Genomic DNA, 12,703 nt, shown 5'->3' with positions numbered 1-12,703 from the left:
ACTCTTACCTTAACCTCCTGTGAACAAAGATTTCCAATGTTTTGCAGGACTCAGTTGTGAGCTTTGGTGTAGTCACCATGGATACAGAGGAAAGCACACAGAAAGTTTTTGTTGCTATCTTTTTATTGCAAAGGCTACATATACACATCTATATTTTCCATTTTGTCTCCTGCTCAGTCATGTCCTGACATTTACAGGCAATCCATCAGGTGTCTCATTTGATTACACAGACTTGGCCAGACCAATGTACTTAGACTGGGCATCAAAGATGGTGTAGTACTCCCTGATGAAGACGTCTCCCAGGATCCAGAGCTGGTCAGAGCCGCCCTGGCCAAAGCCAGTGTTGCAACCATAGTAGCTCTGTGGTGAGATAGGAGGAAAAACAATATGTAATTCCATCAACTTTTCATTATAGGGTTGAACAGTTTTCTGTTTCAGCTAGTGCCCAACTGACCTGAGAGACGTAGGCAGATGCAGGGACGGTGAAGGCCTTTCCATTGAGAGTGAAGGTGACTTCAGGCATTCTCTGGATGTTCTGGCAGTTCACTGTAGCCTGAGAGAAGAACATCACATGCAGAGTTGAAGAGACCGTGCAGCAGCACAAGTTTTATTTATTGCTATTTTACAGTTTTCCAGCTGATGCAAGCACTCGAGGTTCTGCTTAATTATTTTTATTAGAGAGTTTTGACGTCAGAGCGTGTCATGTCTGTTTACTGTGGGTTCAGAAAAAAGGGAAAATCTCTGTCGATGGTGAGGTGTCATGGTGTGACTCACCTCTCCGTACTGGTTGGTTGAGGCTCCAACCCAGGAGTTCATGTTGTTGATGTCATTGGTTGGGCCAACGATCAGGGAGGTGCCGGTGTCGATGATGGCCTGGCAGCCTCCGGAGCAGGCCACAGTCTGTCCGTTGATGGTAACACTGTGGGGGGGGACAGCAGAAGGTGGATTACACTCAAGACAGAGCACATTTCTGTTGGCATGTGAATAGGGAATCAAACACTTTGCTCTGCGTCACTGATTTCAGATGCATTTCCTCCTACCTGTCCATCTTGATCTGCCAGTAGGTGGCAGAGGTCAGAGGGATCCAGCTGACTTGTCCAGTGTAGTGGTTGCCATCGATACCACCGAAGACCACCTCACTGCCCTGCTGATTATTGCTGAGGGATTCCAAAACAAACAAATGTCATACATGAATTACATTTCCTGTAAAACACTGACACACCCAAACCAGAAGATTCCCGTCTCGGTAAGCACCTGCTCAGGTAGACAGAGAACAGGGGCTGGGACACGAGGTTCTGCTTGATCATGTTATCGAAGACGGGCACGACGTTGTCGGAGGCGATGCTCTGGAAGGCAAGACCCAGGATGCCATCAGCCTTCATGTGGGCCATGAAGGGAGCCTCTGATTGGCTGATTCCAAACACCTGATTGGCCACAGAGATGCCGCCCACCTGGACAAAGACCACAGCTGTCAGTCACATCTGAACAGACCACGGCGACGCTTTCTGTCTGTTCAAAGTCTTACTGTTCTCTGCCTTTTGTTCCAGAAGGTTTGTTTACCTCAACAGTGTCACTGGCCAGATATCCAGTCATGCTGCCAGTGCCGTACTGGATGGACAGGGGCCGGTTGCCCCAGTGGAAGGTGGAGGACTGCTGGGGGTTGAATCTCTTGTGGTTCTCTGAAGAGGAACAATTGCTTTTTCAAAGTTTGCAAGCAACTTGGACCCTTTCTAGTGATGTAGTGATTCACAGACTGAATTAATAAACTGTTACAGAGCAAGTGGTGAATGACGCATTTAGAACTTTTATTTTTTAATTTTATATAATTTCAATGGATCTGGTCACAGTCTAGTTATTATTATTAACATACACCCAGGACATTTGATCCATGCCGTGTGTATTCAATTTATTATATATAATGTATTATATTTATAATTAAAACATTAAGCCACAAAGTAACTCATGACATGTGCTGTCAAAGAAAAGTGGTAAAATAAAAGGAAGAATAAAGAAGCATGAAACACAAGCTCCTCAAAATATACCATTTTTAGAACAATTTTAGAAAATACAGTAAGTTGCTAACTTATACTTATACAACCTGGGCTGCAGTTGTAATCTCAGTGGAACTCACCACAGGCCTGGCTTGAGCAGTAGACTGAGGGGATCCACAGGTTGGAGGAGCCAGTGTCAAAGATGACGCTGAAGGACTGAGGAGGGGTGCCGATGGAGATCACACCATAGTAGGACAACTAGAGGGACACGAGAAGACACATATGCAGGACAATATGGTAAGTACACGATGCAAACTGCCTGTAAAGTGTGTTCTATGTGCTACACAATTGTGTTGATGTCCTTCAGTCATACTGGCAGAAAAAGTGAAATGAATGTTTCTTACGTCAGCATCATTAGTCATGGACTCAGTTCCAGTCTGGATGAACTTGGCCATTGGGTTGTATGGGAACTCTTTCCTGTACTGCTCCCATAGTCCTTTCTCCTGCAGGTCTTGCCTGGCAGTCTTTCCCTTGATCAGGGGAATCCTACAAACAAAGTGTATAAAGAATCGACAAAACTTACAGATGTCCACCACTTTACAGCTGGACACGTTAGACAATAAGCTCTAGCCTCTACTTTGTGCAAGTTTAAAAGCTGAAAGCAAGATGGAGCACGATGGCCTTTAGAGTTTCCCTCAGGAATACCAGATGAAGAGATTGCCTTGTGACACTCCCAGCCTATTCAGGTGTTAAATGTCAGAGAAAAGAAAGTACAGGTTGCTTTTTCAAGCAGCCAAGTCAGACTTACTTATGGAGGCACTCGGAGAAAGCCACAAGGGCTGACAGAACGACGAGCCACTTCATCATGTTGGTTCCTTTACTATGGGACTCAGAGGAGTGAAGTTCCAGTCGCAGAGTTCAGCCCTTATATACAACGTATCAAGGTTGTTCCCAAAATGCCCTTCTCATAACTGCATATCCTCTATCAGCAGGAGATTAGAACTGTGATATGGTGATAAATGGCTTCTTATCTATAAGCAAATATCCAATTAAACAAACGGAAAATACTGTAAAACTTGGAAAAGTGGAATTTGCTTATTGTTTGTATCAATATGTGTATGTTGAGGGATATCTCAACATCATGAAAACACTGAGGAAGAAAGTTGAGAAAAACTAAACTGTTGAGAGAAACGTGTCAAACAACTGACTTTTGTTATCCAACAAAGGGCAGGTAAGTGTTTGTCAGATCGCCTGCAGCGTGCACTTCATACATTGATATGTAGATCAGGAGATCTGATGTCCAAGCTTTTGTTTAACACTGATATGAAATATTTCCACAGGTTTCCAAATGTGTGAGCTGTGTTTACTTGGGCAGGGCTTATGTGATAATGACAATACACAAAACAAAGACACAGAGGAGTGACTCGTAATGTGAGCAAGATTTATAAAATGCTAAATACATTCTTGAGAAATTTACCCCCCAAAAAAACTGTTTATATATCACAGTTTTTAGATTATTTCATATCATGTTTATAAAGTAAGTTTTATATATTTGATTTAATTGAGTCCATATAGCCTTGGGTGGCATTTGGTTTCATAAAATATTGATGTTGTTAATATATATATTAAACATTTGGTTTAAAATATTGACAGTAAAATTTGTCAAAGCACAGTTGTGATTGTTTGCTAAAAATTAATGACAAGACCACAATGTAACAAAATTAATCAAATTATTTTCTAATAAAGTTTAAAGTTTTTAAGTAAGGTGTACATACATATACAAAGTAAAGGCAGAAATAGGGGATGTTGTTTAACTTTATTGTTTTATATTACTGGATTATCTTTTTATAGCTCTGTAGGGAAGTATTCAGTAGTACTGAAATTAAATATTTATGTAAAGTGTTTCACCGTTGTTTTTATGTAAATTTAATAAATGTATGCACAAGAATAATATCATGAAGGTTAATCATATCTTTTTGACTTTTTCACACTAAAAATGTATTCACTTCCATCAATTGCATGATAAAACGGCATCATCTGAAAAAGTGTATTTCAAACCATCTTGTACAGAACATTCACACAGTTCACATCACAGCATTTTTATTTTAGAGCTTTAAGAGCTTTTGAGCTCTTTATGTTCACTCAATTATTTCAGTGTAAAACAAATTGAACCTTTCATTGGAAATGTTCTGGTGGAATAACCCTGTGACATCTGCACCGATCAAATGTTTGTGTCAGATGCCTTTGGTCATCAGTGTGGTTATATAGGGAGGTCATGAGTCTGCTGGTGGAAGTCAAAGCACATTGTGACCTTCCTCATAATCAGTCTGAGATTAAAACCATTTGATACTTCCATCCCATTACGCACGTTATGTTTAATCAAGCTACATGGAAAAAAACATCACACTTAATACACATTACATGACAATGTTGCTATTGTACCTTTATTGACAATTATATGTATACATTACTCTTCTGATAAATTAACATAACATGAGCGTTAAAACTAAAAAGCAAATGTTTCAAACAGCTATTCAATGATCTGTGTTGTCATTAAGGAAAAAGTGTCGTATCGACTGTGGCTCTTGTTAGTTGGGTAAACTGTCTCAACGTCTCTTTTCCCTGTGTTTGTTGTGTGCAGTAAAAGAATATACCAACTATATATTATAGTGCATAGAGTACACAAATGAAGAATTACAGCCAGTGAAGATAAGATATATGTTTTTGATCCTCAGCTTGTTGAAATCTTCCCTCTCAATCTTCATCTCAGATGTTCTTCCTGCTCCGCCTTTCTTCATCTGAATGCTTGGCCGTCTGTTAAAAGTCCATGTTTTTGAAGTCTTCAGTGCATCTATACTTGCTATCAGCGTATCTGGTGCACACCAGGTGGGGGAGACAGGGGCAGGTGTGGTGTTGCCTTTTTCCCGGATAAGGCACCTGAAAATGGGGGCAAAGAAAATAATCTGACAGTTTAAATCCTTCTCCAAGTGACAGGTGGAGCTGCAGGTCTTAAAAAGGGGTTCTTTAAACGCTTGAATTCAAAGATGGATGTGGTCGCCTGCGGATCAGAGTGATGCATGGCTCTGATTACTGTGGAGAGGATCAATAGGCTCTGCATTTATCAGCAGCTTTTTCTAAAGCTTCACGCATTCTGACAGTGGTTGATATCTTCTGTGTCAGTTTCCACTGACACAGAGATCAAGTGTGTGGGTGTGTGGTTGTGTGGGTGTGTGGGTGTGTGAGTGTGTGAGTGTGTGTGTGTGTGTCTGTATGTGTAAGTGTGATTGTGTGTGCTTGTGTGTGTAAGTGTGTAAATTAGTTTTCACAGTTACATTATGGGGACATTTGGTTTCCTAATGGGGACAAAAACAAGTCCCCATGATGTAAATGATACAATTATAAGTTAAGACATGTTTTAAGGTCAAGGTGAAGATTAGGTTAAGTTTCCGCTTATGTTTAGGGTAAGGATTAACGTAGCAGTAATTGTGGTTAAGGTTAAAGTAAGTCTCCAGAAAATGTCCTCTGAAATCATGGAGAGAGAGTGTGTGTGTGTGTGTGTGTGTGTGTGTGTGTGTGTGTGTGTGTGTGTGTGCGTGTGCGTGTGTGTGTAAACGTGTATATGTGCAGATTAGTAACACAACATTTCTTGCCCACCTTGTGGCTGAAGGGATGACACTCTTCCCCCTCCAAACCTCTCGGGGCACACATCCTCAGACCTCTCAGCCACAGACTGACAGCACAGCACAGACCGAACCCACACTGCACATCTCTCTCACAGGCCTGCAGCACAGACGGACACAGACAATGTTGCGCAGGTAGACAGAGAAGAAGAAGAGAGGCAGAGGGACAGAGAGGAGGGGGTGTTCTTTTTAATGCCAGGGAGCCAAGATTTAATTTGTTTATGCTAATAGAGATGGCCTTTCATGTTAGTACAGTGAAAGTCATTTTATGTATTGCCTGTCATCTCCATAATCCGTTTACATATGAATATCAATCAGAGGACTGAGATAATTTCCCCTCGTTTGTCCAGTGGACTTCAAGTGGAGGAGGATGTGGTTTCTCATCAGTCATGTGTAACAAGATTTTACAAAATCATTCACCAAAGTGAGCTGTTCTGTTTGCATTACGATAAGGTTTATGCACATTTGAAGTTTGAATCAAAAATGTTTAATCTAAATTCATTATGGATTCTTTAAGTGCGGATACATCACTTCCGATTTTATAGACTGAAACAATTAGTCAGTTAATCAATCGGTCAACACAATCATTGATTGAACACAAGCCCAATGCATTTTTCAGCACCTGCTTCACAAATGTAAAGATCTGCTGTTTTCTCTGGTTTATATTGTCAAAAATGTAATATCTGTGGGTTTTAAACTGTTAGTCAGACAAAACAAGTAGTGTGAAGGCATCATCTGAGGGGCAGGAAACTTGTCATGTCATGAAACAATAATTTCTGACTATTTACATGTTACTTCATTATTTGATTAATTATACAAATAACAATCAGACTATCCAATAATGCAGATAATTGTTAGTTAAAGTCATTATTACAAAAGTAAATCATTTTAATTTCAGTGCAAAAACACACAGTATATTCAACTTTACAGAAAAGACAGAAAACAATCATAGAAAGGGATGACAATAACAATGTAAAATCTAATTAGATTAATCATCAGAGTAATTAGTCACTCATTTAAAAGTGGTTACACAATAATATATGATCAAATAAATAACATCAGGACTGTGCAGCATAGTCTGAAACCCCTCACTCACCCCTGTGATGATGGCTCCTCTGGACCAGCTCAGAGACACCAGGAGGAGGGACAGCAGCACCGCCGTGAAGCCCATGACAGCAACAGGAGAACTGGGTTCTCGCAACACTGGACAACAGCTGCTGTTACACACTCTCCGCCACCTCACTCCGGATCCACGACTCTCCAGTCAATCATGAAGCTTCCCAGAACTCCTCAGAGGTGGGGTGGGGGAGCCACACTCTCTCCCTCTCTTTACCCAACTCCGACCCCAACCCGCCCCCCCCTCATGTCTGAGATCTCCCCACGCCCTCCCTGACTGTCTCCTCAGATGCTTCGTCATCTTGCTCTTCAGGACGATGGCTGATGGAGGGTCACCGTAGCCCTCTTACATGCTGTGAGGTTTGACAGAGTTTCCATGACTCGAATATTTCAAACCCACACATATTATATGGACTAGAAACTGATGACATTGCTATGAAGTGAAATGAATCTCGCAGCCATTTATCAAGTTCACTGAAATGATCCCAGGCTGACTCATGGACCAGGCTTCAAATAAAACCTTTCTATATGCTGGGAAGTGATATTCCTTGTTTTATTAAGGGATATGTGTGCCAGTACTGCCATCTGTTGTCATCCTTAGCTGTATCACCTGTTATCCCATGCTGAGAGAATAAGGCATCTGAGGCCACAGTCTGCTTTGTCACAGAAGCTACTCTGTAACTTCTGTTGGGTGTATGTTGTTAAAGATGGTTTTAGTGCATATCGTAGAAATAAATGTAAACATGTGTTACCTCTGTCCAGAAGATGCCAGATGGGGTCATTTTGAATGAAAGAGAACTTGGTTTGTTTCCAGGTCTAAATAAATTTGACATTTATTTCATTAGAAAACAAATGAAGAACCTGCTTCAACTCTCTGACATTACTTATTAAGCCATATTGTCACTAAATCGAAACAAGAATATGAACAATGAGTCCCGATATATCTGAATTATGGAAGCCATTATACTGGGTATGGCAGGATGATGATACATCGACACTGAGTCCGATTTCTATTTGAGGTTCAGTTTGTCTCATCTGCAGTTTTACTGTTTGTGTGTGTGTGTGTGTGTGTGTGTGTGTGTGTGTGTGTGTGTGTGTGTGTGTGTGTGTGTGTGTGTGTGTGTGTGTGAAGAAGAAGATATTTTGCCAGATGTGTAAACCTGCACCTGTATGAGTGTGTTTGTCTACGTGTATGCTCGGACAGTGATGGGCAGCAGGCTGTCAGCGGAGGCGGCCGGGCTCTGCTGATTTAAGCAGTGGAAAAAGAAATATGAGTGATAGAGAAGGGGAGGAAGAGAGAGAAGAATTAAAGAGGAGGGGCTGTGTATCCCATGAGTTAGTCAGTGGGACAGTATCCTGCTGCTGCACAGGTGATGGATTCCTCCAATGCAGTGGCCACATAATTACATTCAGCCTTTTCTGCCCCGTCAGCAGGAGCGGTGAAGCCTCACTGTGTCGGGACAGGCAGCAGAAATCATGCAGGGACGTGAGCCAACTGGTGTTGGCCAGCGGCCGACTTTAAGAACAACACATTACCGAAATCCATCATAAAAGTTGTCTGATTTATACTGATTGTATTAACACCTTTATGAACAATAAAGAAAACTAATTGGTAAAGTTTGCATTGCATTGGTCAAAGTTTAAAGTGTTTATCATGCTGAATCGTTACTCTGTCATGATTGGGACAAATGTTTATTTTTGTTTCTAGACATGATTTCATTTCTTAGTGAAAAGACATGAACATCTTTCCATCTATCTATCTATCTATCTATCTATCTATCTATCTATCTATCTATCTATCTATCTATCTATCTATCTATCTATCTATCTATCTATCTATCTATCTATCTATCTATCTATCTATCTATCTATCTATCTATCTATCTATCTATCTATCTAACATCTCACTTTGCTCCGTCTTGTTTAAACTCGTATTAAATCGCGCTCCGTGCAGTTTGCTCCTCATAGGGACCCGTAGACCATGTGATGGTCACCTGACTGCAGCCGGAAGCTGTGAGGAAGCTGCAGTGAGCCACAACAAGAAGAACTTTTCGAGCAGAACTTGTTGTTTCTGAAGTTTCTGCCTGTGTTAAAGATGGAGTCGACTCTGGAGCAGCACCTGGATGACACGTAGGTGAACACCAGCCTGTGTGTGAGGGCGTGTGTGAGATGGTTTGGTGTTAAACACGACTTTTCTCTCCGTGTGTGTGTGTGTGTGTGTGTGTGTGTGTGTGTGTGTGTGTGTGTGTGTGTGTGTGTGTGTGTGTCTGTCTGTCTGTCTGTCTCTGTGTGTGTGTGTCTGTGTGTGTGTGTGTGTGTGTGTGTGTGTGTGTGTGTGTGTGTGTGTGTGTGTGTGTCTCTGTGTGTGTGTCTCTCTGTGTGTGTGTGTGTGTGTGTGTGTGTGTGTGTGTGTGTGTGTGTGTGTGTGTGGCAGCATGAAGAACCCAGCAGTTGTCGGTGTGCTCTGCACGGACCAACAAGGACACAACCTGGGCTGTAAGTAAACACTGAGTCAGATTCTTGTTCTGTGTGAGCTCTGAAATGTCTTCTCACCAAACTGACCTCTGACCGAAGGAGAAGTCAAATCTGTCGGCTGAGCTTTAAATAAACTGTGTTTGCTGCTGTCAAATCCCCCAAAAGTAATACTAGTAATACTGATTCAAATGTAAAATGTATAGATTTGTGATTTTAAGCAACATTTTACAAAGCTGAGGTGGATCAATTATGTGTTATACCTCCTCACTGTTTGCACAATGCATTGGCATTATATCCATATATGTTGAACTTTTGTTATATAACTATTTATTGGAATTATATTGTGATATTGTTTTATTGCCCAGTCCTAACTTCAGATATAGATAATTGTTATGCACATTTAAAAACTACTGGTGTTGACCATACATGCTTTACAGTCACTGCACAATAGCAATAGAAGAATATGCAAAGACACAGTTAGTGCCATGATAAAAGGGAAGTCAATCCAAGAGAAATTTGAGATTTAAGAGAAAATTTAAAAATATATGAATGCAGTAAAAATGCTTTGAAAAGAATGACACTTGATAGAGAGCATAACTCTGCCATGGCCAATTAATCCTGCACATGATTGACCAGTTCTGACTGTAGAAATATAAAAGAAAAGGTGATTTATTTGCCATAAATCCTGGATCTGCCCCTTAATCAAGTTGATCTCAAACTTTTGCACTTCAAGGATCCTTGAAAGTACACTATCTATACAACAGACCCCCATTTGACAAGATTGTATTACAAGAAGGACTTCAATTTCAAAATAGTCAAACATTCTGTCAGTGTGTTACATAAGGATAAAAATATGGTGAAAATAAATGATTCCCCTTTTTTGTCCAAGACCCTGGCAAAAAGACCCCACTTCGAGAACCCCCTGCCTTAATCCACATCCACACCAAAATGTAATGTGTTCTTCTCAGGCCCAGGCCCCACCCCTCCAGCATGTTTGCACAAAAATCAATTTTTGTGCAAACATGCTCACAAATAAACTAGCAAACAGCAAACATGGTTGAAAAAACAACCTTGCCAGAGGTAATATAAATAAAATCATGGGGCAACCTAAATTTAAAGCCAGGTGGAAAGGGCCAATCTTTATGTTTGACTAAAAACTGTTAATGGTTGAAGTAAATTATTTGAAGTAAAACTGCAGGATGAACTTAATCTAAAATTATTCGTCATATTAAATTTGTGGAGTATAGTTTGTATATCTGCAAAGTAGAGGTGGAAAAATTGTAAATGTAGTTAGTTATGTTTCACTACTTGTTTTCTACACATGAAACATACACAATTGACTGATTATGTTGCTTTATAGAACCCTGATTTATTGTTGGTATAAATAGTATTTGAAATATTGGAATAGCAGTATAGATAACTTGTGTTGAAAGTAAATACATTTATCAACCAGATTACTGCAGCCACCAAGCTGAAAATCCCTCTATCACTAAGAAAGACACAAACATTGTGTTTACTTTTGCTATTTCTCAGTTATACTTAAATATAGAAACCCAGGGAGACAAGGGGGACAGATAAAGCCTGGGTCTGTCTAAAGGTAACAAAATCTGAGAGACAGCATCACTGAAATCAACACTAATTTTCATATAAGATCTGGTTTGTTTTGTCTCAACAAAAACCCAATTGTAAAATGAGAAATATGACAAAAACATGTTGATTTGACTTCTCAAGTGTTAAAGGCAGCTATTAGCTTCCAATAGAAATAAACAAATTGTAAATAACAAGTTATTAATAAGTTGAATCCATATTTGTGTTATGATTGATGTGTCTCAAGTATTTCACTGTGACATTCCTTTAAATTTCACAAATCACCAGGCCGCGGCTCGCTGTCTGATGAACATGGCGGTGTTGTGTCAGTTCTGGCCAAACAAGCTGCAGCTCTCTCCAGAGACCCAACAGACGCTCCGACTGTGTGCCTGGAGTCTGAGTCAGGGTGAGCACAGACCTTTTGTCTTTTGTTGCACCTGTTCTCCGTTTTCTCAGTTTTCATTAATCCAACATTTTTTTCTGTGGTTATTTTGATGAATGCTTGTCGAGCTCAGTAAATCTAGAAAAGCTGCTGAGAATGATCCAGAATCAAAGAATGAACGCCTCTGCTCAAAAGTCTTGGCACAGGAGTGTTTTGTCATTTGTGTGGTTATGCTGCCACCCTCTGGACGCTGTAAAACATCATCTGCTGCACTTGTACAATACTTAATACTTCAACATAAATGAAGATGAGGAAGATGTCATATTAAACCATGGACCTTAGATAGATTTATTCTACATGTGTCAACAAGGTGCAAATCAATGAGCATTAATATGAATGAAAATGAATGATCAGGACAGATATTAAGTCTCAGCTGGTGGTGTGCTTTTTCTGTTCTGATTATTAATGATTAAATACCATAACAAAATTACTCAACTAATAAGTTGTGTCAGTATTGGTTTGATCTAATTTACAAATTAACGGTTCAGTGTGTAGAATTTTGTGATATCTAGTGTTGAAGTTGCATGTTGCAGCTGAACACCCCTCACCTCACAATCCCCTTCTGAAAGTGAAAAAGAACCTGTGGTAGCTTCAGTTGTCATAAAAACTCAAAAGGTGTTTAGTTTGTCAAGTCTGGACTAATGTAAAACACATGGGTGCCTCCATAGAGGGTCCCCTCCATGTACATATAAAGTATTTAAATATAAAGGGCCTTTTCTGGGGTAAAGAAAACTACAATTCATACAATTTAGATTAAATTAACTATTGAAATCATCATGAGGATTATTCTATGTTAAATTTCTCCTAATAGTTCCCTTTCACCTAAATCTTACACACTGGACCTGGAGTCTAATCATGTGCAAAAAAATTTTTCACACTAATCTTACCATATATTAACTTTTCATTCTGTTTTTTTGTAGAAACATTCTGGTGAGGAGTCATGGGACCATCACAGTGGCGGTTCACAAGATAGCATCTTGAGGACAGGGGTGCTCACCAGGGGTTTTAATGTAAACAAATGTACATGTACACAAACTATCAAACCAACGTCTCAATGAGCTCTGATGAAGAGAAGTCTGGGCTTTACCCATTGATCTGCTGTGTTTGCTGTATTTAAACCAGAGTGCTTGCTCAAGTTCTACCAGCTACTGAAAACTGGATTGTTAATTATCTCTATTATTAAAAAAAAAATGAACATACACCAATCTGTTGGTAATAATATTTTATTGATGCCGTGAGCAGAACAGGTCTTATTTGATGTAACGTGTTTGTGCATCCATGTCCTCTAGTCCAAGTCAGTCATGCACAGAATACTCTTAATAAAGTTTAACTTGACTTTGTGCTGCCCTCTTCTTTGTTAAGTATTTATTATTTTCTCCTTTGCTCAGTGTTTCATGGTTAACCATACATTG

General features: G+C 39.9%; 3 protein-coding genes across 3 annotated transcripts; 1 reads left to right on the top strand and 2 right to left on the bottom strand.

The window, feature by feature from the left end:
- Window positions 1-105: 105 nt before the first annotated feature.
- LOC109630830 (pepsin A) lies at window positions 106-2,889 on the bottom strand. Its single transcript, XM_020089258.2, has 9 exons — window positions 2,800-2,889; window positions 2,396-2,537; window positions 2,132-2,249; window positions 1,561-1,679; window positions 1,255-1,451; window positions 1,041-1,157; window positions 775-919; window positions 455-553; window positions 106-360 (listed from the first exon to the last, which is right to left on the bottom strand). The coding sequence occupies exons 1-9, from the start codon at window positions 2,856-2,858 to the stop codon at window positions 223-225; spliced, it is 1,134 nt and encodes a 377-aa protein (XP_019944817.2). The 5' UTR covers window positions 2,859-2,889; the 3' UTR covers window positions 106-222.
- Window positions 2,890-3,848: 959 nt separating this feature from the next.
- On the bottom strand, window positions 3,849-6,998 carry prok1 (prokineticin 1). Its single transcript, XM_020089257.2, has 3 exons — window positions 6,768-6,998; window positions 5,646-5,771; window positions 3,849-4,928 (listed from the first exon to the last, which is right to left on the bottom strand). The coding sequence occupies exons 1-3, from the start codon at window positions 6,840-6,842 to the stop codon at window positions 4,809-4,811; spliced, it is 321 nt and encodes a 106-aa protein (XP_019944816.1). The 5' UTR covers window positions 6,843-6,998; the 3' UTR covers window positions 3,849-4,808.
- A 1,758-nt stretch (window positions 6,999-8,756) lies between these two features.
- Window positions 8,757-12,631, top strand: lamtor5 (late endosomal/lysosomal adaptor, MAPK and MTOR activator 5). Its single transcript, XM_069525920.1, has 4 exons — window positions 8,757-8,917; window positions 9,222-9,283; window positions 11,138-11,255; window positions 12,212-12,631. Exons 1-4 carry the CDS (start codon window positions 8,883-8,885, stop codon window positions 12,270-12,272), a joined length of 276 nt encoding a protein of 91 aa, XP_069382021.1. The 5' UTR covers window positions 8,757-8,882; the 3' UTR covers window positions 12,273-12,631.
- The last annotated feature ends 72 nt before the right edge of the window (window positions 12,632-12,703 follow it).

This window comes from Paralichthys olivaceus, chromosome 6 (assembly GCF_024713975.1).
Source record: "Paralichthys olivaceus isolate ysfri-2021 chromosome 6, ASM2471397v2, whole genome shotgun sequence".
NCBI classification, from domain to species: domain Eukaryota; kingdom Metazoa; phylum Chordata; class Actinopteri; order Pleuronectiformes; family Paralichthyidae; genus Paralichthys; species Paralichthys olivaceus.
Note: the sequence above shows the minus strand (reverse complement) of the source record. Positions and strands in the feature narration are given on the sequence as shown.

Coding starts and splice junctions, on each gene's coding strand:
- LOC109630830 (XM_020089258.2), bottom strand. CDS start 2,858: ATGATGAAGTGGCTCGTCGTTCTGTCAGCCCTTGTGGCTTTCTCCGAG. Junction 1,158..1,254: donor TTCTCTGTCTACCTGAGCAG/GTGCTTACCGAG, acceptor GGAATCCCTCAG/CAATAATCAGCAGGGCAGTG. Junction 920..1,040: donor TGGCAGATCAAGATGGACAG/GTAGGAGGAAAT, acceptor CCCCCCCCACAG/TGTTACCATCAACGGACAGA.
- prok1 (XM_020089257.2), bottom strand. CDS start 6,842: ATGGGCTTCACGGCGGTGCTGCTGTCCCTCCTCCTGGTGTCTCTGAGC. Junction 5,772..6,767: donor GAGGAGCCATCATCACAGGG/GTGAGTGAGGGG, acceptor TCTGTGCTGCAG/GCCTGTGAGAGAGATGTGCA. Junction 4,929..5,645: donor GTCATCCCTTCAGCCACAAG/GTGGGCAAGAAA, acceptor CCCCATTTTCAG/GTGCCTTATCCGGGAAAAAG.
- lamtor5 (XM_069525920.1), top strand. CDS start 8,883: ATGGAGTCGACTCTGGAGCAGCACCTGGATGACAC. Junction 8,918..9,221: donor GAGCAGCACCTGGATGACAC/GTAGGTGAACAC, acceptor TGTGTGTGGCAG/CATGAAGAACCCAGCAGTTG. Junction 11,256..12,211: donor TGCCTGGAGTCTGAGTCAGG/GTGAGCACAGAC, acceptor GTTTTTTTGTAG/AAACATTCTGGTGAGGAGTC.